This window comes from Scyliorhinus torazame, chromosome 12, assembly GCF_047496885.1.
Source record: "Scyliorhinus torazame isolate Kashiwa2021f chromosome 12, sScyTor2.1, whole genome shotgun sequence".
In the NCBI taxonomy this organism is placed as follows: domain Eukaryota; kingdom Metazoa; phylum Chordata; class Chondrichthyes; order Carcharhiniformes; family Scyliorhinidae; genus Scyliorhinus; species Scyliorhinus torazame.
This window is the reverse complement of record NC_092718.1, coordinates 79,227,492-79,253,253: the sequence shown is the minus strand read 5'-3', so window position 1 is coordinate 79,253,253 and position 25,762 is coordinate 79,227,492. Positions and strand designations below refer to the sequence as shown.

Below are 25,762 nucleotides of genomic sequence, written 5' to 3'. Positions count from 1 at the left end.
GTCAGTAATCCTGATCATGCTGCCACCTCGTCCCAGGCAGCTTAGCTGCCCTGTGGCTCACCCTCCAGGACCCTCAGGGAAACTGGACATCCCTCCTGGCCTCGAACGCATCTCAGGGTCTCCCCAAGACCCCGTCTCCAAACCTTGGGGCTGGGTGTCTCGGCACTATGGCGACGAGCTGAATGGGGTTGGCTGAGCAAGTGCTGATTAAATGCTGCTCGACTTTGTTAGCGGGGAGCTGGTGAGTGCAGTCCCGGCGAATCAGTTGGTGAACCTTCATTTGCGTGAAACCCGTGGGCTTCGTTAAGTGGACCAATTAATGTTGCATTGCGCTGCTGGCCTCGCCAGGCCGAGCGCCGGGAAGCTCATGGCAGTTCCTGCTCGCGACCACACTTCGAAATCTTTCTGGAGAATCATATCCTTGGTTTCTTTATTTAATCACCATGTTAAACTGTGCTCCTACTTTTAGAGATTTTGTATTTCTTCCCCCAGATCATGTTGTTCCTCTTTCCCATTAGATTCTTATTTTGAGGTAATATGCAACCTCTTTATTTCTCAAAAAAAACAATAATACCTCACAGTTATTAATGTTGAAATTCTTTTGCTAAGTATCTGTCCATTCTCTAAATTTATTGATACCTTCTGGTCATTTGCTGCAGTATTGGCTACTCCACAATTCAATCCAGTCCGTAAATTTTGAGTCTGGTGGATCTTCAAACCATCGACTGTTAATTGATATTTTTCTCCCCAGTTGGACTGTCACAAGAGTGGAAAGGTGATGCTCCACAAGAGGTGACAGCGCAGGAAGGTTCGTGTGTGCAGATTCCATGTCGCTACAGTTATCCGTCACATTTGGCAACCCAATCGCGAAACGGAATCTGGTACAATAGCGAGAATCAGGGGTCATCGTCAATTGCCTTTCACTCCAAGGATCACAATCACGAGTCACCAAGATTCCGCAATCGGACACGGCTGTCTGGAGAACTGAAAGACGGAGACTGTTCCCTGCTTATAAACAATATCACACGGGAAGATGCAGGACCTTATTTTTTCAGAATAGAATTTAGAAACAGCAATATGTACAACTACTATCCTGTAACCAAGCTTCACGTTTCTGGTAAGTGCTGTGTTTTAATTACGCAACAATTCACATCCAACATTCACATCTGGATAGGAGCGAAAGTAACAGGGTAGTTGTTATGGGGGACTTTAACTTTCCAAATATTGACTGGAAATGCTATAGTTCGAGCACGTTAGATGGGTCCTTTTTTGTCCAATATGTGCAGGAGGGTTTCCTGACACAGTATGTAGATAGGCCAACGAGAGGTGAGGCCATATTGGATTTGGTACTGGGTAATGAACCTGGACAGGTGTTAGATTTGGAGGTAGGTGAGCACTTTGGTGATAGTGACCACAATTCAATTACATTTACTTTAGCGATGGAAAAGGATAGGTATATACCGCAGGGCAAGAGTTATAGCTGGGGGAAAGGCAATTATGATGCGATGAGGCAAGACTTAGGATGCATAGGATGGGGAGGGAAACTGCAGGGGATGGGCACAATTGAAATGTGGATCTGGTTCAAGGAACAGCAACTGCATGTCCTTGATAAGTATGTCCTTGTCAGGCAGGGTGGAAGTGGTCGAGCGAGGGAACCATGGTTTACTAAAGTAGTTGAATCACTTGTTAAGAGGAAGAAGGAGGCTTATGTAAAGATGAGACGTGAAGGTTCAGTTAAGGCGCTCGAGAGTTACAAGTTAGCTAGGAAGGACCTAAAGAGAGAGCTAAGAAGAGCCAGGAGGGGACATGAGAAGTCTTTGGCAGGTAGGATCAAGGATAACCCTAAAGCTTTCTATAGATATGTCAGGAATAAAAGAATGACGAGGGTAAGAGTGGGGCCAGTCAAGGACAGTGGTGGGAAGTTGTGCGTGGAATCCGAGGAGATAGGAGAGGTGCTAAATGAATATTTTTCGTCAGTATTCACACAGGAAAAAGACAATGTTGTCAAGGAGAATACGGAGATACAGGCTACTAGACTAGAAGGGCTTGAGGTTCTTAAGGAGGAGGTGTTAGCAATTCTGGAGTGTGAAAATAGATAAGTCCCCTGGGCCGGCTGGGATTTATCCTAGGATTCTATGGGAAGCTAGGGAGGAGATTGCTGAGCCTTTGGCTTTGATCTTCATGTCATCATGGTCGACAGGAATAGTGCCAGGTGGCTGGAGAAGAGCAAATGTTGTCCCCTTGTTCAAGAAGGGGAGTAGAGACAATCCCGGTAACTATAGACCAGTGAGCCTTCTTTCTGTTGTGGGCAAAGTCTTTGAAAGGTTGATAAGAGATAGGATGTACAATCACCTGAAAAGGAATAATTTAATTAGAGATAGGCAACACGGTTTTGTGAAGGGTAGGTCGTGCCTCACAAACCTTATTGAGTTCTTTGAGAAGGTGACCAAACAGGTGGACGAGGGTAAAGCAGTTGATGTGGTGGAAATGGATTTCAGTAAAGCGTTTGATAAGGTTCCCCACGGTAGGTTATTGCAGAAAATATAGAAGCATGGGATTCAGGGTGATTTAGCAGTTTGGATCAGAAATTGGCTAGCTGGAAGAAGACAAAGGGTGGTGGTTGATGGGAAATGTTCAGCCTGGAGTCCAGTTACTAGTGGCGTACCACAAGGATCTGTTTTGGGGCCACTGCTGTTTGTCATTTTTATAAATGACCTGGAGGATGGCGTAGAAGGATGGGTGAGTAAATTTGCCGATGGCACTAAAGTCGGTGGAGTTGTGGACAGTGCGGAAGGGTGTAACACGTTACAGAGGGACATAGATAAGCTGCAGAGTTGGGCTGAGAGGTGGCAAATGGAGTTTAATGCAGAAAAATGTGAGGTAATTCATTTTGGAAGGAATAACAGGAAGACAGAGTACTGGGCTAATGGTAAGATTCTTGGTCGTGTGGATGAGCAGAGAGATCTCGGTGTCCATGTACATAGATCCCAGAAAGTTGCCACCCAGGTTGAGAGGGTTGTTAAGAAGGCATACGGTGTATTAGCTTTTATTGGTAGAGGGATTGCGTTTCGGAGCCATGAGGTCACGTTGCAGCTGTACAAAACTGGTGCGGCTGCATTTGGAGCATTGCGTGCAATTCTGGTCGCCGCATTATAGGAAGGATGTGGAAGCATTGGAAAGGGTGCAGGGGAGATATACCAGGATGTTGCCTGGTCTGGAGGGAAGATCTTATGAGGAAAGGCTGAGGGACTTGAGGTTATTTTCTTTAGAAAGAAGAAGGTTAAGAGGTAACTTAATTGAGGCATACAAGATGATCAGAGGATTAGATAGGGTGGACAGTGAAAGCCTTTTTCCTCGGATGGTGATGTCGAGCACGAGGGGACATAGCTTTAAATTGAGGGGTGAAAGATATAGGACAGATGTCAGAGGTAGGTTCTTTACTCAGAGAGTAGTAAGGGCGTGGAATGCACTTCCTGTAACAGTAGTGGACTCGCCAACATTAAGGGCATTTAAATGGTCATTGGATAAACATATGGATGATAAGGTAATAGTGTAGATGGGCTTTAGAGTGGTTTCACAGGTCGGCGCAACATCGAGGGCCGAAGGGCCTGTACTGCGCTGTAATGTTCTAACACTCAATGGGAAATAACACAAACTGTGACGTTTACACATTAACTCAAAACACAGCTTATTATATAACACAGTGTCTGATTATCAGTAACCTGTTGACAGCTTCCAGTTCAGTTCGAAAGCTACCTCTAATACTCACTTTAATATCAATTATTAAATGTATTGTCTGTGTTCATTAACGTTATCGGTTTATCCATTTCCATTGATCTCTTCAAGGTCTTATATATCGACAAAGGAAAGATTCACACTTCTTTGGCGCCTTTCACCCCCTCAGGACATCCCAAATCAATTCACAGACAGTGAAATAATTCTTGAAATGAAGCCACTGCAGCAGTCAGTATGTTTCTTTATTCGATCACGGGACATGGGCGTTGCAGGCTGAGCCAGCATTTATTGCCCATCCCTAAGTGCCCTTGAGGGGGCAGGTAAGAGTCAACCACATTGCTGTGGGTCTGGAGACACATGTAGGCCAGACCAGGTAAGGGCGGCAGATTTCCTTCCCCAAAGAACATGGGTGAACCATCCGAGTTTTTATGCCAATTAACAATGGTTTCATGATCATCCTTAGCATTTTCATTCCAGATTTTATTGAATTCAAATTTCATCATCTGCACTTGAACCTGGGTCCCCAGAGCAATACTCTGGGTATCTGGTTAACTAGTCCAGTGACAATACCACTATGTCATCGCATCCCTTTCAATATGTGCACAGCAAGATTCCACAAGCAGCAATGTGATCAATAATTTGATCATCTGTTTTAGGTGCCGGTTCAGACATTTTTTCAAATACTTTCTGTCCTGCTCTAGTCAAGGTTTCATTTGAATTTGTCAGATTTCTGTGAAAGTAACGAGCCAGTTCAGCCAGAACTGTGAGGGACTCCTCCCCTCTCACCCAGGAGTCTCAATTCAATGGTCTCAGAGTCAAAGTGCATTAAGTTGAGGACAGACACTCCTCTATGATAGAACATAGGAAATTCTATATTGTTCATTGTAATAATAATGGTAATCACGTATTGTCACAAGTAGGCTTCAATGAAGTTACTGTGAAAAGCCTCTAGTCGCCACATTCCGCCGCCTGTTCGGGGACGCTGGTACGGGAATTGAACGCGAGCTGCTGGTCTTGTTCTGCATTACAAGCCAGCTTTTTAGCCCAATGTGCTAAACCAGCCCTCAGTTCTTACACCATCTTTGTAAAGGAGCTTTCACTTGTGGGACTGTGATTTCTATTTCACTGATAATTCACGGTATATTTATCTAAAAGGCTCCATTCTTTGTGTGTGTTAAATTTCACAGATAAAACCAGGATAATCCCTGCTGAAATTATTGCAGGAAAGCGTGTGGACATAAGCTGCACCTTCAACACAACGTGCAATGGAACTGCACCAGTCTTAACCTGGCACACCCCCACTGATGTACCTGGATCAGTCTCAAACACAGTAACTCAGCATGGCGTCACTCTGATCTATACTACTGTTCTGAGCCTGACCCCATCACTCAAACACCACGGACAAAATCTCACCTGTAGACTGAGATTTCCATCTGTTTCAACGGAGCAGACCCTCATACTAACTGTGGAATGTAAGTACAGACATCCTTCATTCTATATTAGGTGAAATATTTTCCAGTTTGCTCAGAAAGATTCCAGGCAGCACAGTGGTTTGAACAATTTTGCCGAGTGAGAACCCTCCATTAAATCAGTCTTGCGATCAATTATATCCAACTGAGGTGGTAGTGTGGACCAAGGTTTAATATATCATATAAAAGATGGCACCTCGGACAGTGCAGTGCTCCCTCAGTACTGACTCTCTGACGGTGCGGAATTCCCTCAGCACTGACCCTCCGACAGTGCAGCGCTCCCTCAGCGCTGACCACCCGCCAGTGTGACACATCCTCAGCACTAATCCCCCGACAGGGCAGCACTCTGTCAGTATTGATCCTCCAACAGTGCAGCACTTCTTCAACATTAACTCTCTGACAGTGCAGCACTCCTTCAGTATTAACTCTCTGACAATGCAGCGCTCCCTTTGTATTGACTCTCTGACAGTGCAGCACTCTCTCAGCACTGACCCTCCGATAGTGCAGCACTCCCTCGGTATTGACTCTCCGACAGTACAGCACTCTCTCGGTATTGACTCTCTGACAGTGCAGCACGCCCTCAGTATTGACTCTCCAACAGTGCAGCACTGACTCTTCGACAGTTCAGCACTCCCTCAGCACTGACTCTTCTACAATGCAGCATTCACTCAGCACTGACTCTCCAACAGTGCAGCATTCCATCAGCATTGATCCTTTGACAGTGCACCTCTCTCCCATTACTGACCCACAGAAAATACAGTGCAGAAGAGGCCTTTCGGCCCATTAAATCAGCACCGACACATGAAAAACACCTAACCTAGCTAACTAATCCCATTTGCTAGCACTTGGCTCAGGGCCTGGATGTGATGAGGGCCAAGTGTTCATCCAGGTACTTTTTAAAGGTTGTGAGGCAATCCGCTTCTATCACCCTCTCAGGCAGTGCATTCCAGACCGTCACCACCATCTGGGTAAAAACTTTTCCCCTCATCCCCCTAAACCTCCTGCCTCCCGCCTTGAACTTGTGTTCCTTTGTGACTGACCCTTCAACTAAGGGTAACAGCTGCTCCCTACCCACCCTGTCCATGCCACTATAATCATGTACACTGAAGGGGCAGCATGGTGGCGCAGTGGTTAGCACTGCAGCCTCACAGCGCCGAGGACCCGAGTTAGTTCCATGTTCTGGATCATTGTCCATGTGGAGTTTAAACATTCTCCCCGTCTCTGCGTGGGTCTCACCCCCACATTCCAAAAGATGTATCGCACAGGTAGATTGGCCATGCTAAATTGGCCCTTAGTTGAAAGAAAATGAATCGAGTACTCAAAATGTATTTTTAAAAGATCATTTACACCTCGATTGCCCCTCAGTCTTCTCTGCTCCAACGAAGCCTATCCAGCTTCTCTTCATAACTGAAATGGTCCATCCCAGGCAGAGACAGTGCAACCCAGTACAGAACTGGAGCGTCTGTCTGGATTAGATGCTGTGATGCTGAAGGAACGTACATTGATCTCACATCTTTCACATTCTCAGGGATTCAAAATGCTTCACAGTCAATGTAAATGATTAATTTATTCATTTTTAGATGCACCACAAAATCTCTCAATTACTTCTCTTGAAATGATTGATGCATCATCCATCAATATGACTGAGGGAAATGCGAGAGTGATAATCTGCTCTGTCGAGAGCTTCCCAGCTTCTAACCTGACGTGGAGACATCTTAATGTCACAATGAACAGAGCAAGTTCCAACAATGAGCTGTGGTTGGTGATTCCTCACGTTACATCCAGGAACACTGGAGCCTATGAGTGTGTGGCAGAGAATGAACATGGAGCAGTGGAGGGGTCCATAACCATCACTGTGGAACGTGAGTGTACACAGACTTCAACATCTCCCAAACACAGACACACACACACTTACACACAACGCCTCTTTACACTGATTTCTTGATCATCTGCCCCTAATACCTCCATCTGTCCATTTGTGACCGTGTCTTGACAGGTTTCAATTCAGAGTAAATAGGCAGAAATTGGGAGTTTGATCAATATTCAAAAATTACACTGGTCAATATTTTATGTACAAATATTACATTTAAAAGGAAGACCTGAACTTATATAATGATTAGATTATCCAGAAACATTTTACAGCCAATGAAATACATTTGAAAGGTCATCATGTTATAATGTAGAAACATGGCTACCAATTCGCACACAGCAAGATCCCAAGCAACAATGTGATAGTGATCTGACAATCAATTATTTGAAATGAAATGAAATGAAAATCGCTCATTGTCACAAGTAGGCTTCAAATGAAGTTACTGTGAAAAGCCCCATAGTCGCCACATTCCGGTGCCTGTTTGGGGAGGCTGGTACGGGAATTGAACCGTGCTGCTGGCCTGACTTGGTCTGCTTTCAAAGCCAGCGATTTAGCCCTGTGCTAAACCAGCCGCTTAGTGTGTTGGGTCAATCTGTAAATAGAGATTATATATATGTATATATATGATGGGTCACTGATGAATCTTTAAACAAAGGAATCCTGTCAATTTTAACAGGTGCGTATGTGACTCAAACACCAACAGGGTTGACTCTTAACTGCCCTCTGAACTGGTCTCCCAGTTTGTTTCAAACCGGTGGTTCAGGAGAAAGTCTCCCCACCACCTTCTCAAGGAGAAACTAGGAATGGACAATAAATATTGGCATTGCCCAAGAATGAATATTTAAAAATTGAGTGAGTGTGTTAGTGGGAGAGGATTTCAAAGAAATCACTCAACGCCCAGGGCTTCTGGTCCTCGCATCAAACTGTTTATTTCGCCGGCGGGGAGATGACATCCATTAAAGTCCCAGACCATCTTTCCATAGAACAAAGGAACACATTTTTCAAAACAGCTAAACAGCCCATTTCAGCTGGACCTTGTCCAATAATACTGTTCATACATTACATACGTTATATATCCAATAGAATTTGACATTACGTAAAGTGAGTTGGCCCCTTACCAGCCCCTGACTTCATGAAGAAGTCACTCATACTAACTGGTAAAGTTATGTCTCCTGCCTGCACCTGGAGACCTTGAGCTGGCGAGGATACATAATGCTCTTTGTCCTGTGGAGTTGTCATCACTTGCTGGTGAAGCACTCCCATGTCTGTTTTAATTATTCTTGACTAACTCTGCTGTCTGTAATTAAATGATGGTATTTATACCAGTTTGCAACTTAACCCAGCTAATGGTTGTTCAGGAATGTGGGTAGTTCAGCTAAAAGCCATTTTGTGTCTTTAGTATTGCTAGCTTAGCTAACAGCCATTTTGTGTCCTTTCTGATATTAGCAATTCTTAGGTTATAAAATCACAAGCATTGTTTATACACTACTATTCCTACAAATTGCCTCTTGTACAGGCATTTAAGCTAATGGGTGCCTTTTGTCTAAAAGCCTTCTTTCTAAATCTAACTTCAACAGAGTGCATTGCTGCTGACACACATTGGACTATCATTCTAAAACTGTAACGCAGTAACTAATGGCTGTTTTTACAGGTAGAGACTCCAAAAACTGGACAGTAGGATTGCTCACGGCTGGGGTCATCTTGAGTGGTTTCTTGGCTGGAATCTTCATCTTCATTTATGTGAGGAAGTAAGTGTGAAGTTTTAAAGTGATGTTTTTCTAAATATTTATTTCAATCTCCTTTGCTTAAATCAGTGATTATTTTCCTTAGATTAAGCGGCATCCATCCCACCCGCAAGTGATCTCTTTGTCCCTTATGATCAGCAGTGTGTCTTTCATTGTCCTATATCCAGATTAATTCTAATAACTTGTTATGATCGAATGTTGTTGCCTAAAAGGACGGTGGAAGCAGTTTGAATAAGAACTTTAAAATGGTGAATTAAATAAATAGCTGAATGGAAAAGAAATTGTAGAGCCATGGAGTGTCACAACACCCTGGGCTAGTGTGCGGTTAATTCCACTCCCACCTGACCCAGAATAACAACACAGGTAAAATTAGATTTTATTTAAAATATAGCTAAAGACCTTGGTTGAGACCAATTAACTAGTCACCAGTTTTGTAACATTACAGCACAAATAACCGGTTATTATGTATAGTATTATAATGAAATGGACAGAAAATATAACTGACTATCCCTTTCGTATTCCCCCCCCCCCCCCCCTTGTTAACTCACCCCACTCTCTACACCCACACAGACACACATGCAGGCAAACAACAGAGGGGAAAGGATGGGGGAAAGGGAAATAAAATGTCAAGAAAAATTATTGGAGAAGGATCATTGATTCACTGGGATGACATCCTCTCAATGTCTTTCTGAAGTTTAGGCGTTTGTTTTGGTGCTGCCTCCTTCTTGGCATGCAATGGTTTTCTCTGGCAAGGTTGTCCACCTTCTCTGCAGTCTCAGCATTGTTTTAGGTTCACAGCAAAGAATGTGCCCAGGCACTTACTGCTTGTACTTACAGTTGGGCAGTTCTTTCACTTCAGCAAGCACAAGAGAGAGAGAGACCGTTTCATGCACTTTCAAGGTCTAAGCACTTCTGCCCAGTTCTCTCAGAAAGCCTCATGTTGTCAGTCAGAACACTGTCCCTGGCCAACCCACCAGTTGACAGTTAACCAACTGAACCAACCTCCTCCAAAACCAGTTCCCAAGATCCACCATGTACCAAAGGATCTGGCCTCTCTTCTCCAAACACCAAGCCTGGGAACAGTGTCCTGGCAAGCACTCTCCTGCTTAAAGGCTCTTCCTGATAATGGGTCCAGAGACCAAAATGATAAACTAAATTATAGAAATGGCATCAAAGGTGATAAACAGGAAGGATTCTTACAGAGCAGGGAAAGGGGTTGGTGCGATGTGGTGGCGGGATGCAATGTCTTGTCATTATACTTTTATAATACCTTGGGCTGGTGAGCTGTGCAGGACATGAGGCATCCATCATTTGGAGGGGATTGGGTTATGGGTTCATTTATTCAGGCTGTGCAGAGGATGAAGCATGAAGGCATCAGATCTGTGTGTTTGTGCTATGCTCCACCTTCACTGCAAAGTGAAATGAAGACTGGACCAGATGGGAAATTGGAAAAATTTGACAAATTTCAGTGGTTTTGTGCTGACATCCCTTAATGGCAAATTGAAACATCCCCCTTTCTTTTTCAAGATTATTTCCCCTTCCAAACAACTATAACTGTTTACGTTACAGTCATACTTACCATTACATAAGTTCATTGAATTGATGAATCTATGAGTCTCTAAAGAGTAGAGGAAATCTTCTGGACACACAGGTCTCGTAATGGAACTTCACCTGGAGGTTTCTTTGATCAAATAGTGATCTATGGGATTATCATTCTTGGATGTTAGGCCTAATAAATGAACCACAACATGTTTACACTCTCTTATCAGTGATTGGCGCCTTTAAAACATCAACATTTATCACCACTTCCTGCTGCACACAGATGTTGCTCCTAGTTGCATTTGGGATCCTTGATAGTAAAAGGACTGCCCGGTGGTCAAGGAGCTGGAATGGATCTGATTTGTCATCAGGTACATCTCACCATTGTACTTTTGCGCATAATGACTTCTGAAGATCTTGATTCTGAACAAATTCTTGTCACCTCGGCCGATTTCCACAAACCTTTTGTGAGATCCTGGAGGTGAAATCACTTTCCCAACTGTAACCCACCGGTAATCCTATACTCGAATTTTTATCATGCACATTTTTCATCTTCTTTTGCAATTTTAAAAGTTGCTCTCTAGTTTCTGAAACAGTAAAATGGGTAACAGTAGGTCTATTTGCACTCATCTGTCTCCCAAACATGAGCTCTACGAGTGATGCAGTTGTACTTAAAAGGTGTTGGTCACAGACACATTATGATGCCTAAAACTTGCTTGCTCTACATTCGAGAATTAGAAATTTCACCACGCAAATCATTCATTCAGCTAGACCATTAGATCTAGGGTAAGGAGAAGAAGTAGTCTGATTGATATTCCACGTCTCACACAAATCCTGAAATGTGTTATCAATAAATAATGGACTGTCCTCTGAAATGATCTCTCTAGGTAAATTAACAAACTGAAATAGCACTGATCGTGTGCACAACAGATGTTCCTAATGTTTTAGAATAAATTGGTGTTTGATAGCCAGCACAGACACGATGGGCAAAAAGTCACTATCTGTGCTATAAGACTCTATGACTGTACTATTGTGTAATTGTTGAATAATACAGTTCTGGTAAAGGAAGAAACAACAAAATAAGTCAGATGGGACTTTGTATCAAGGATGGGTAGGAACTGCATGTGGAATCGATGGTTCTTTGGCCCGACTCAGCATATGCTTTCGACCTGTCCCATAATTCTTGATGTCCTCTGTATCATGGTTCATACCCAGTGAAGAGACTGTCTTTCTTGTGAGTCTTTATGTCTAACCTATGCCCATGTGTGAATAATGATGCTGAAGAATATCAGGTCACCGATATCCCTGTCTGGTAACCTGGTTGCCTTTAATAATGACTCTCTGGCAGATGCCTAGCGAGGTATTGGTGGTCTTCGTGCTACAGCAACAACATATCATTTCTCAGCAACCACTTTAGCAAGAACACATTTTAAACAAAATTGGGAATGTATGGAGACAAGAAATTAACAAGATCTCAACAATTTTGAAGATTAGGGTTAGGGTTAGTCCTTATCTTGAGGACTTGGCCAGACTTCAATATCCTCTCTTTCACTCGGATTGGGACATATGCCAGCACTGGAATAAATGAAGCTGAAGAAATTGATCTGCATGTTGATGTAACATCTCAGATGGTTGAACACCAAAGCTGTAAACTTTGTTGATTCGTGACTATCACTTTACACATACATACATCCTTGAGTAGCTCTTCGATGTTATATGTTTTGGGCTTGTCCAGCAGATCTTTCTGGACAACTTACATGGGAGCGGATGCGATCACCAACTCACCAATTCTGTCTGCTAGCTCTCCGTTTCCAAAATCACAGTACAAACCTGATGTGTTCGGCAGGTCGGTTCGGGGTGGACTGCACTTGATGCAGCGATGCGAGAAACAGACCTCTAACACTGTAGAAGATCCAACACGGTTTTATTGAACGATAGAACTAACATACATATTTAACTGTGGGTCGACACTATACTAAACTGACTGGAAATCTTGTACTAGCCTGACCAGACTTACTAGCTACCGCATGGTGTTTTCACTGTGCTAGCTCGTGGACTCTATCTCAGTGGCTGGGTCCAGAGAGAGCGGGAAACCTAGTGCCCTCTGGGTTTACAGTGGTGGTGTCCTGTCTGGTGATTGGCTGCACTGTGCTATGGTGCTTATGGTCATCCTGTGTGTCAATCACTGCCTATCTGCACTTCATTATATCAATGCATGGATATTATGACATCTCCTCCGTTTAAAAAATAATACTAAGGTGTAGATGCTTATAAATATATCTATATATATATGTGTGCCTGACTATATACAGAGAGATGTCTAAACAAACATATATACATAGGAAGGTTGCAATAGTGCAGATACATGGCAAACAAAACGATATTTACAGAGGTCCAATTGGTGAAGTCACAAAAATGTACAAAAGCTCAGTCTATAGATTTAGTCTTTGTGGTGGGCGTCGAATTCTTGTTGATCGCCGCAGAGGCAGAGTAGGAGCCGCCTGCGTTTGGAGAAGCGGGATCGCTGACATCGCGGTGGGCACGTGGACCGGCAGGATTGCTGGTAGATCGGTGGCCTTGTGGTCGGGTACGTCCGGAGGAGGCATCGTAGGCGGCGGGGCACACCGGTCAGGTAGCGGGTGTGGAACTCTTCGCAGTGCCCGTCTGTTGCATCGTAGCAGGGAGCCATCAGCCATGAGGACAAGGAATGATCTTGGGGCCACTTGTTTGAGCACGCGAACATGATCAGTTGGGGCCAGCTCGGGCAGATCCGTGTCATGGGCATCGTACATGGCTTTCTGTTGGGCCCGTGACTGCTGCATTTTCTGTAGGACCATGAAGTGGTCAAGGTCGGGAACGTGGGTGGCTGGAACTGTGGTCCACAGAGTGCGATTCATGATCATCTGGGCTGGAGACAATCCAGTGGACAGTGGGGTCGCCCTGTGTGCCAGCATCGCCAGGTTAAAATCGGAGCCTGAATCTGCAGCTTTGCACAGCAGCCGCTTTACAATGTGGTCCCCTTTTTCGGCCTTCCCATTTGACTGCGGGTAGTGGGGACTGGAGGTAACGTGACGGATGTTGTAGGACTGTGCGAAGTCAGACTAATCCTGGCTGTCAAAGCAAGGACCGTTGTCTTTCATTACCGTGAGCGGTATCCCATGCCTGGTGAACGTTTCTTTGCAGACTTTGATTACCACATTCGACTGAGTAATGCACAATCAATGACCACTAAAGCGAGGTTGTAGTCCAACTGAAGGCTTTAATAAGCTAGATGTTTCCCCCAACAGCTCAGGTACAGAATGAAGGCTGCTGGGGCGGCACGGGCTCTTATACCCTGTCTAGCAGGACGGAGCTACCATACAGCTTGACCAATAGGAAGCATACAATTTCTACCAATGGTGTTCCAGCATTACCAGGTACCGTAATACCTCTACTACCACAGTGAGGTCGGACAGTTCCACTACTTCTGGGTAGCTGGAGAAGTAGTCGATCAGGAATACATAGTCACGCCCCTAGACGTGGAAAAGGTCTACGCCTACTTTGGACCACGGAGAGGTCACAATCTCGTGCTGCTGCAACGTTTCTTTGGGGTGAGCTGGCTGAAATTTCTGACAGGTAGGGCAATTGAGGACTGTGTCGGCAATGTCCTGGCTGATGACCACCTCCCGAGCTCTGCATCGGCATTTCCCGACCCCAAGGTGACCCTCATGGAGTTGGCCCAGCACCACAGCACGCATACTCTGAGGAATTACGATTCTGTCGAGTTTCAGAAGGATTCCCTCCACCACCGTCAGGTCATCTTTTACGTTATAGAACTGGGGACAATATCCCTTCTGCCAGCCATTGCTGAGATGCTGCATCACGTGCTGCAGCAGAGGATCCTTGGCTGCCTCCTCACAAATTTGGACCACCTGTTCGTCGGAGGCCGGAAGGTTCGAGGCACACAACTGCACTTGGGCTTCTATGTGGCAGGTGAAGTCACTTTGTTCATGTGGTGTGGTAATGGACCTGGACAGGGCATCTGCAACAATCAACTCTTTACCTGGCGTGTATACCAGTTCAAAGTCGTAGCGGCATAGCTTTAGAAGAATACGCTGTAACCGAGGCGTCATGTCGTTTAAATCCTTCTGGATTATGTGGACTAAAGGCCTGTGGTCAGTTTCTACAGTGAATTTCGGCAGGCCATAAACATAGTCGTGGAACTTGACTATTCCTGTTATGAGGCCCAGACGCTCCTTCTCAATCTGAGCGTACCGTTGCTCAGTGGGCATCATGGTCCTGGAGGCATACGCCACTGGAGCCCAGGCCGCCGAGTCATCCTGCTGAAGGAGCACCGCCCCAATGCCGTCCTGGCTTGCACCAGTTGATATCTTGGTTTTCTTAGTTGCGTCGAAGAACGCTAGGAACAGGGCTGTCGAGAGTTTTGCTTTCAGCTTGCGCCATTCCTCTTCATGCATGGGCAGCCACTGGAATTCCGTCGACTTTTTGACGAGATGGCGGAGGGCCATGGTGTGGGATGCAATATTGGAAATGAATTTCCCGAGGAAGTTGACCATTCCGAGAAAGCGGAGGACCGCCTTTTTGTCCTCCGGGGTCTTCATGGCGTTGATCGCCGAGACCTTGTCGGCGTCTGGCCATACGCCCTGCTGCGAGATGTGGTCACCTAGGAATTTGATCTCCGATTGACCAAATGAGCACTTGGCCCTGTTGAGCTGAAGACCATGTTCATGGATTCTGACATCGTCAACGTACACTCGCACCCCCTCGATGCCTTCCATCATCTGTTCCATGATGCGATGAAATACTTCGGAGGCAGATATGATGCCAAAAGGCATCCGGTTGCAGCAGTAACGACCAAACGGGGTGTTGAACGTGCACAACTTGACGTGTCCAGTTGTATTTGCCAAAAACCCTTGGAGGCATCGAGCTTAGTAAAGAATTTGGCATGAGCCATCTCACTGGTCAACTCTTCGCGTTTTGGTATCGGGTAATGCTCCCTCATGATGTTGCGGTTTAGATCCTTAGGGTCAATGCAAATGCGAAGCTCCCCTGATGGCTTCTTGACGCAGACCATGGAGCTGACCCAGTCTGTGGGCTCTGTAACCTTTGATATGATGCCCTGGTCTTGGAGGTCCTGTAATTGCTTCTTCAGATGATCCTTGAGGGGCGCCGGCACCCGGCGAGATGCATGAATTACAGGGGTGGCGTTCGGCTTGAGCAGGATTTTGTATCAGTATGGGAGCGTGCCCATTCCGTCGAACACGCTGTGGTACTGCGTGACAATGTCATCTATGTCGGCTTGCAAATTTCCATCGGGCGAGGCTGTCGCCGGTGATGATGACATGGTGTGGACGCGCTGAACAAGGTTCAGGAGTTTGCAGGCTCGAGCACCGAGCAGGGACGCTCTGTCAGGCCCGACGATTTCAAACCGCAGCGTCGCCTTGATCGCCCTATTGGATACCCCCAGTTGACACGAGCTACTGGCAGCTATGGCGTTGCCATTGTAGTCAAGGAGCTGGCAGGCCGGTAGAAGAATGCTTGGTTTGGTGCGGATGGCGTCGAGGTCGGATTTCGAGATGAGGTTCGCCGATGCGCCGGTGTCCAGATTGAACCGAATGCGGGCCTTGTTCACTGTGAGTACAGCAGACCGCTCATCGTCGGGATCCACACTGAGGATCGAGAGGCGTTGTGTAGGTGTGGTGGAAGGCAGCGCATGTGTAGTTATGATGCCCACCCGGTATGGGGACTTGAGGCACTCAGCATCAGGGTCCGTTGGGCTGTCGGGATCAGAATCTGGCATGCCTGGTTGTATTGAGCGGACACTTCTGCGCCGCAGTGGGATTGCTGGCTGCTGAGCGGTGGAGCAGATTTGCAAAGGGCTGCGTAGTAGCCAAGATTGCCACACTGTAGACACCGGCGTCCTTTTGCCAGACATTGCCGCTTTAAGTGGGCGGAGCCACAATTCGTCATGACGCCGACGTCAGTGCGTTCCGTGCGCCATCGCGCATGTGCAGTGCGGTCGGTCGACGTACGCACCTACGCAGTCGAGCTCGTCGTCCACTCGGTCGTGACGCGCATGCGCAGGGACCCGGGAGAAGCGCGCGAAACAGCCACTCTCCTCGATGCTCAGGCCCTGCATTTGTGCAATGGCCTGCACCTGTTCCGCCTCGTGGGAGGCCAGCTTCACAGTTTCTGCCGCCCTGATGTGGGAGTAACAATTCTTAGCATGCTCATGGACAACGCACATCTCGATAGCGACAGAGAGGGTCAATTGCTTGACTTTCAGGAGCTGCTGCAGAACGGAGTTGGAGTGGAATCCGAAAACGATCTGATCCCGGATCATTGAATCAGTCGTCGAGTGATAGTTACATGACTGCGCTAGGATGCGGAGATGGGTGACGAAGGACTGAAAAGGTTCATCCTTACCCTGAAGCCTCTGCTGGAAAACGTACCATTCAAAGCTCTCATTCACCTCAATGTCGTTGTGGCTGTCAAACTTCAGCAGGACTGTTTTGAATTTTGTTTTGTCTTCGCCGTCAGCGAACGTGAGGGAGTTGTAGATGTGGATGGCGTGGTCTCCCGCGGTGGAGAGAAATAGCGCGATCTTCCGGCATCCGATGCTGCTTCGACGTTGGAGGCCTCGATGTACCAGAGGAACTTTTGCTTGAAGAGCTTCCAATTTGCGCCGAGGTTGCCGGAGATGCGGAGGAGGCTGGATGTTTTACATGTCACCGGATGGCTGCTTGCTGGTCAATGCTGATTCACTCGAGGTAGGTCCGTCAATTTTCAGTATCACTCCGTAGTACCATGATGTGTTAGGCAGGCCGGTTCGGTGTGGACAGCATTTGATGCAGCGATGCGAGAAACAGACCTCTAACACTGTAGAAGATCCAACACGGTTTTATTGAACGATAGAACTAACATACATATTTAACTGTGGGTCGACACTATACTGAACTGACTGGAGACCTTGTACTAGCCTGATCAGACTTACGAGCTACCGCATGGTGTTTGCACTGTGCTAGCTTGTGGACTCTGACTGTCTCAGTGGCTGGGTCCCGAGAGAGTGGGAAACCTAGTGCCCTCTGGCTTTATAGTGGTGGTGTCCTGTCTGGTGATTGGCTGCACTGTGCTGTGTGCTTATTGGTCATCCTGTGTGTCAATCACTGCCTGCCTGCACTTCATTATATACATGCGTGGATATTATGACAGTACCCTTTTCTCTACTTCTGCTGACAAAGTGATCTATGGATTCTATAGGCTGTTGTTGATATCTCTTGACATCTAACCTATAAATATGGAATTTTAATCGGAATCTGAACTGGTCTTCCAATGGTATCCATTTATTTTAGGGATCCTTTAGCTCCAGATGTTTTCAGCCTGTGTGAAGCAAGTTTCTCTGGCTTGTTTGTCTGGTTCAGATATAAAAGAATCAAGAAATCAGAAATTTATACGCTATTTAATAATTTTGAGTCAGCTGCGATGCAATTTAAACTGTTGAATTCAGATGACACTTTGACAATGTCTCTTTGACCTTCCTTCTCCTCCAGTACCTGGGATGAGAGTCGCTGCAGCTGCTTTCCCTCGCAAGGACACACCGACAAACCCGATAACCTTCTCTACGCCACAATCAACTTCTCGAAGGGGCCCAATGGTGACGGGACTGTCCACAGGAGCGAGGTCACGGAATACGCAGAGATCAGATTCCAGAGAAACTGTGCGTGAAACGGGGAGAGGGGCTGTGGGGTGTGTGAAGATAATATAGACAAATAGTAATTAAAAAGGGATATTGCACAACTTTTGTATCAGCTTTGAACATGCTTTCTGAATGCTGCACCTTTTTCAAGCTTTCAAAAAATGTGAAAAGCTTGTTATTTCTGTATAATTTTACATCCAGAAATACAAGCAATGGAAATACTCAGTTTTTTACAGTTTTTAAAAATAAATAAATAATTCTCCAAGGCATCATTTCCTGGTGTTGCATGTCTTCATAATCTTTAAAATCCTGTGTGTTTATTTCTAATGGGAAACTCCTATGTGCCAGTGGTGGTGCCATATATATTTGCCCCTCAGAGACATTTCCGCTGTGTTTACAATGCTGGTAATAGATGGTGTCAGCCGAGAGAAGCACTTTGTCCTTGCTAACGATTTTGTTCAGAGACAGTGGGCCAGAACACGTTTACCGATCACGTTTGCAATGTTGCTCAGAGTTCTGGTGAAAGATTTCTCCAACCCACCCTCATGACAAGAGGGAAGAATAACCTTAACACAGAGCCTGAGAGTTAATGGGATCAATTCCTCTGTCCAATTGGGTGGACTCAATGTGAACCCACTGCTGGTTCTTGAACCTCATGATACTCATAGATTATCATAGAATTTACAGTGCTGAAGGAGGCCATTCGGCCCATCGAGTCTGCACCGGCTCTTGGAAAGAGCACCCTACCCAAGGTCAACACCTCCACCCTATCCCCATAACCCACTGACCCCACCCAACATTAAGGGCAATTGTGGTTACTAAGGGCAATTTATCATGGCCAATCCACCTAACCCGCACATCTTTGGACTGTGGGAGGAAACCGGAGCACCCGGAGGAAACCCACGCACACACGGGGAGGATGTGCAGACTCCGCACAGACAGTGACCCAAGCTGGAATCGAACCTGGGACCCTGGAGCTGTGAAGCAATTGTGCTATCCACTATGCTACCGTGCTGCCCCAAGGAACTACTGGAACTACTGGAACAGACTCCGAGCAGACAGCTCAGATGGCCATTGTCTGGAAGAAGTATGGTGGGGTAGTGGGTGTGGAAGAGTTTCTCCACCACCCCCCACCCCCTCCAATGTCCTGAGACCAACATTTATCCCTCAACCAACTTGACTAAAATAACAGATGATCTGGGTCATCATTACATTGCTGTGAGTGGCATCTTGCTCTGCATAAATGGCCTGTTGTAATTCCAGGATTACAACATTGACAACACCACAAAGAAAGTCCTTTGTTGCCCATGAATCACTTTGGGTGTCCTGAGGTGGTGAAAGGCTCCAGAGAAATGGAGGATTTTGTTCTGAAATGTTGAAATGTGACAGAGCTGTGGTGAGGGGAACGCTCTCCATCGCCCTCTGTCCACTGGGAGAAACGGTTTGAATTTCCATGTTCTGAAGAAGTCATATTGGACTCAAATCGTTAACTCTGTCTCTCCCTGTCACCTGTTCCGAATACCTAGTTATGTGTCTCAGACTCGGATTTCTACCTGATCAACAATCATGTGAAGAGCCTTGGAAGTGCTGTATAGATTGAATTTGTTATTTATCTGTACGTCTTCCTCTGGGGAAAACATCCTGCTCCAAACTGTTAATTCATGAGATTGCATTTCCCCCACCAAATTCTGCAAATTCCCAAGTCCGCATTTATCATGGAAAATTTTCCACGTAAACATGTTACACTGTAGTTACACTCTCCTAGCAGGGACAGTGCTGTAACTCACCACTGTCGTTCTCAGACTACAGGATGTCTCTCAGTTGTCTTCATGTTATTATGAAGATACAGTGAAAGGGGGCAATCTTCACATTGCGGTTACGTTGTTGTTAAGAAGAGGGCTGTTGAAAGCTCCCCTTCCCCCCAGAGTTGAGGGCAGGGACAGTTCCGGACCCCACTCTCAGCACCCACCCCTTGTTAAATTATTCATCCCTGCTCTAGGGTACCAGTTTTAGACATGAAGAGTGAGGTCCAGAGGGCAACTGTGGAAGGGCTTGTCCATTGCAGCTGGAACAATAAACCGGCAGCTCCCCCAAGATAGAATTATAGATTGGAGGGGGGAAAGCGCTGGGATAAATATCCACCTTTAGGTAGGAAAGACGTTAGCTCGGTCAGAAAGAAAGTTGTGAGGAGGACACAAACAGGCTGCAGAGCGATATAAATTGTTCAGTGAGTGAGCAAAATATTTGGCTGATAGAATATTATTGAGGGACAATGTGAGGTAATCCAGTTTGGACAGGAAGAATAGAAAAGCAGAATATTATTAAAATGCAGACAGACTGCAGAATGCTATGGTATACAGAGGGATCTGGGTGTCCTTGTACATGAATCAGAAAATATTAGTATGCAGGAACAGCAAAGAATTAGGAAGACAAATAGACTGTTGGACTTTATTGTCATGGGGTTGGAGTATAAAAGTAGTGAAGTCTTGCGACAACTGTACAGGGCATTGGAGAGATCACACCTAGAATATTTTGTACAGTTTTGGTCCCCCTATTTATGGAGGCTGTACTTGCTGTTGTATTGATACAATCGGAGTTGGGTTCACGGAGTGTTTGATACAGAAGGTTAGATGTAAAAATTTAAGTTTTAATTAAACCCATAAATGTAATATTATGAAGAAACATGTAATTTAATGTTTATACAAAGAGTACAAATCACAACGCTTGCATTTTATCCTGAAAATGAAACATGACCCATTCTTATTTCTAGGAGGCAGTCCAAAAAGTAAACTTTGACTTGAAACAAATACTAGACTTTAAAAGATAACTCAAATATCCGTAAAACATCAAAGTAATAGTACCGTAATCCTCAAGAGTGTGAGACTTGTTTGGTTTAAAATAAATCTCATGACTTCCAGTGGTGGCCATGGAATGAGCGGTCGCACATTTGGTAGCTTCCGCTCAAGGTGGTATTTTGCGGTCCTTTCCCTACCTGAGGGATGAAGGTTTGGATGGAAAGAGGTGTAGGAGTACCTGGAGAAGGTGTTACTCTGGTGTGGTTGGTGGATGAATCCACAAACTAGGAATGGATCGGGAAGAAGAAAGGAGCAGGAGAGTCTGCGTGGTGCGCCACAGGATAAGCTGGCGGAAGGCAAAGGGTCTATTCTGCCTGTCCAGTGGTCAACGGAGCAGCTAGTAGAATTTCTGAAAGCTAAGTTCAACCAGCATAGGAAGGAGGGCCCGGAGGACCTGGTCAAAGTGGTGGAGCCGGTTAAAGCAGATATTAAGAGAGTGGAGCAGAGGCTGGAGTCCCAGGGTCGGGCGATCCAGAAAATGGAGGTCGCGGGGGGGCAAGCATGAGGAGCAGCTGGCCTCATTGGTGGCCGAGGTGGGGGTGAAGACCCAAAAGAGGGTGAAGGATCTGGGGAACCGCTCCAGAAGGCAGAATTTGAGGATCATGGGGATGCCGGAAGGCATCATAGGTACGGAGGCCGGCACATATGTGGCGAACATTTTGGAGCAGTTGATAGGAGGCTTTGCCTGGCCCCTGAAGGTCGACCAAGTGCATAGGGTGCTGATGCGGAGGCCGCAAGTGGGCAGCCAAGGGCGATGGTGGTGCGGTTGCACCGCTTTCTGAATAAAGAGAAGATTCTTCGGTGGGGGAGGCAGATGAGGAAGTGCACCTGGGAAGGGAACGAGCTATGGGTGTAACAGAACCTAGGTGCAGAACTGGCAAGAGGAGGGCCGGGTTTAAATCGGGTCAAGGCTGCCCTCTTCAAGAAGGGAGTGAAGTTTGGGGTGCTGCACCCGGCCCTCCTCTGGGTGACTTTCCAGAAGCATGAGTATTATTTTGGTCTGCCAGAGGAAGCGATGCAGTTTCTGAGAGACAATGGACTGCCAGGAGAAGGAGGATGTTGAACTTGAGGAGTTTTGAGGAGGTTTTTGTTCTTGGGAAACTTTTCTCCTTGAAATGTTCTTTTGGTTTTGATGGCGGGGTGTTTGGAGGGCAGGTCCCTCCGTGGGGCGAATATCAAGGCATCTTTTCTGGGGCTTTTTTTTGGGGGGGGGGAAGCATGGATTAGGAGGAAGGGGAATTGGGGTGGCAGAGGGTTTGGAGGTCTTGGCAAGGGCCGCCACGCTAGCTGGGCGGGCTAGTTAACGGGAGTGCAGTGGGGGGCTTGTCAGGAAATAGGTGTGGGGGTTGCTGTTTTGTTTGGGGGGAGGGGTTGCTGACAATGGTGTGGTTGCTGTGGCACAGCTGGATAGGGAGTGATGACGGTGGACATCAGAGGGTGGGCCGCAAGGGTTGTGTGACATGGGCTGGGGGCTGGCCAAAAAAGGGATATGGTTAATCGGCAGGGGAAAGGGGGTGGGGAGCCCCCAACCAGACTGGTCACGTGAAACGTGAGGGGTTGAATGGGCCGGTCAAACGGTCATGTGTGTTCGCGCACCGGAAGAGTCTGAAGGCGGACCTCGCCTTTTGGCAAGAGACGCATTTAAAGATGGAAGAGCGGACAATGTTCAGGAAAGGATGGGTGGGGTAGGTGTAACACTCGGGACTGGAGACTGGGCACAAAGATGAGAGGGCTGGCGGTGTTGGTGAAAATGTAGGTGGCGTTTGAAGTGGGGAGCATTGTGGCAGATGCTGAGGAGAGATTCATAACGCTGTGTGGGAAGCTGGAAGGGGTGCCGGTGGTCCTGGCAAAGGTTTATGCCCCAAATTGGGATTCAGAGTATTCGGCGACTGTGGTCTCTGACCACGCGCCGCATTGGGTGGATCGGTGCGTGGACTGGGGGGAGCAGTGGATGCTGGATGTGGTTTGTTGGCGGATGAGGTGTGCGAGCGGGTGAGGGCCGCCACCAGGGGGTATGTGGGACACAGGGGACGTCACAGCTACCACACTGGCAGTGGTTCGGGGAGGGTGGAGTTCATTTCTATTCGGATGCATAGGGAGAAGGCGGAACAGGCAGAGAAGGCAAGGCTAGTGGAAGAGATTCGGAGACTGAATAGGAGGTATTCAGAGACCCCAGAGGCGGGGCTTCTGAAGGACAGGCAGAGGAGTTTGGATTAGGATCCACGGGGAAGGGGGTGGGGCAGTTGCGGTGGGCCAGTATATGAGTATGGTGAGAAGGCGAGTAGTCTGCTGTCCCACCAGCTGAGGAATCAAGAGACGGCGAGGGAGATTGATAAAGGACGAGACAGGAAGGTGGTGCTGGACAGATGCGTTTGAGGACTTTTACAGTACTTGTGTGGAATGGGAATATCTGTGGGCGGTGCTGGTGCGGTTCGGGTTCAGGCAGGGGTTTGTGGACTGGATCCAGTTGCTGTACAAGGCACAGGTCGCAAGTGTGCAGACAAACCGGGTGAGCTCGGGATATTTTGGGCTGCATCACGGGACGAGGCAGGGGTGCCCGCTTTCTCTGTTCCTTTTTGCCTTGGCTATAGAGCCATTGGCAATGGTGCTTAGAGCATTGAGGCATTGAAAGGGATTGTGAGGGGGCCGAGCACAGGGTTTCGCTGTACGTGGATGACCTGTTGGTATATATTTTTGACCCACTGGGGGACATGGGCAGCATTATGGGGATTTTGGACAGTTCTCTGGGTACAGGTTGAACATGAGAAAGAGTGAGGTGTTCCCGGTTGAGACCAGAGCGCAGACGAGGAGGTGAGTGGAATTGCCGTTCAAGGTGGGGGGGGGCGGGTTTTAGATAACTGGGCACTCAGGCGATGGGGGGTTGGGTGCAGCTGCTCAAGTTAAATCTGGCTCGGCTGGTGGAGCAGATGATGGGGGACTTCAAGAGTTGGGATGTGCTGCCACTGTCATTGGCGGGACGGGTGCAGACAGTTAAGATGACGGTGCTGCCAAGGTTCCTATTCGTATTTCAGAACCTCCCGATTTTTGTCCCGAAGTGATTCTTTAAAAAGATTAACGCTGTGATCTCGGGGTTCGTATGGGCGGGGAGACCCTGTGGGTCAAAAGGGCTTTTACGGAGCGGGGGTGAGGAGGGGGTGGGGGTTGGCATTGCTGAACATAATGAACTACTGCTGAACGGCGAACATCGCCATGGTTAGGAAATGGGTAGTGGGGGAGGGATCGGCATGTAGGGGAAGGAACTTAAGGGTATCATTAACAGCGCCTCTACCGTTCTCACTGGCCAGGCAATCAATGAGCTCAATGGTGGTGTCGGCCTTTAGGGTATGGGGGCAGTGGAGGCAGAATTTGGAATTGGAAGGTGCCTCGGTGTGGGCACCGATCTGTGATAATCATAGGTTTGCACCGGGGTGGGGTTGGAAGTGAGGTTTCGAGTGTGGTGGTAGGCAGGGATTGAGCGATTCGATGACCTGTTTGTAGGGGGCAGTTTTGCAAAATTAGAGGACCGGGAGGAAGAGTATGAGCTGCCCAGGGAGAATGATTTCAGGTACCTGAAGGTTCGGGATTTTGTGAAGAGAGAGGTGCCGTCCTTTCCCGGGTTACAAGACAAGGTGCTGTCGAAGGGAGAGGGGAAGGTGTTTGAGGTCTACAAGGAGTTGATGGATTGGGAGAAGGCCCCGTTGGGGGATATAAATCGGAAGTGGGAGGAGGAGCTGGGTGGGGAAGTTGAGGCTGGGACGTGGGCTGAGGCCCTGTGGAGGATGAATGCATCCTCATCATGTGCAATGGCTCTATGGCCAAGGCAAAGAACAGTGGGGAGAGAGGACATCCTTGCCTTGTCCCTCGGTGCAATTCAAAGTAGTCCGAACTCAGCCGATTCATCTGCACACTCGCCACCGGTGCCTGGCATAGCAACCGAACCCAGTCAATAAAGCCCTACCCAAACCCAAACCGTCCCAGGACCTCCCACAGATAATTCAATTCCACCCGGTCAAAGGCCTTTTCCACGTCCATAGCGACCACTACCTCCGCATCCCTCTCCTTGAAGGGCATCATGATCACATTTAGGAGACTTCTAACATTGGCCCTTAGCTGCCTGCCTTTAGCAAACCACGTCTGGTCTTCCCTTATCACCTCCGGAACACAGTCCTCTATCCTTGAGGCCAAAACTTCAGGCAGCAATTTGGCATCGACATTCAGTAGGGAGATTGGTCTGAATGACCCACAGTGCTCTGGGTCCTTCTCCCACTTCAGGATCATTGATATCGAAACCTGCGACATTGTTGGGGGAAGGACACCCCACTCCCTTGCCTCATTAAATGCCCTCACCAGCAGCGTGCCCAGTATCCCAGAAAACTTCCACTGGGTAGCCGTCCGGCCCCGGGGCCTTGCCCGACTGCATGGCCTCCAATCCCTCTAATACTTCCACTATCCCGATCGGGGCTCCCAACCTCTCCACTAACCCTTCCCCCACCCTCGGAAACTCCAACCCTTCGAAAAACTTCCTCGTCCCCTCCATCCCACCGGGGGGTTCCAACTCATACAGCCGACTGTAAAATTCCTTAAACACCGATTCACCCCTGCTGGGTCCAAGACCGTGTTCTACCCTCTATCCTTCACTCTTCCTATCTCCCTGGCTGCCTCTCTCTTCCTTAGCTGGTGTGCTAACATCCTACTGGCCTTCTCACCATACTCATATATCGCCCCTCTCGCCTTCCTCAACTCATCCACTGCCTTTTCTGTGGATAGCAGACCAAACTCCATCTGCAGCTTCTGCTGCTCCTTCAACAACCCTGCCTCCGGGGCTTCAGAATACCTTCTATCTACCTGGAGTA

At 47.3% G+C, this 25,762-nt stretch overlaps 1 protein-coding gene and 1 long non-coding RNA gene across 2 annotated transcripts in view; one reads left to right on the top strand and one right to left on the bottom strand.

Moving 5' to 3' along the window:
* The first annotated feature begins 6,829 nt into the window (after window positions 1-6,829).
* LOC140386511 (sialic acid-binding Ig-like lectin 8) lies at window positions 6,830-18,083 on the top strand. The gene is made up of 3 exons (XM_072468909.1): window positions 6,830-7,066; window positions 8,726-8,822; window positions 17,909-18,083. Exons 1-3 carry the CDS (start codon window positions 6,844-6,846, stop codon window positions 18,081-18,083), a joined length of 495 nt encoding a protein of 164 aa, XP_072325010.1. The 5' UTR covers window positions 6,830-6,843.
* LOC140386512 (uncharacterized) overlaps window positions 17,803-25,762 on the bottom strand; it is a 36,192-nt gene continuing 28,232 nt past the window's right edge. The window contains exon 2 of the long non-coding RNA XR_011933628.1: window positions 17,803-18,097. This is a non-coding gene — a long non-coding RNA (uncharacterized lncRNA). The remainder of the gene's footprint in view (window positions 18,098-25,762) is intronic.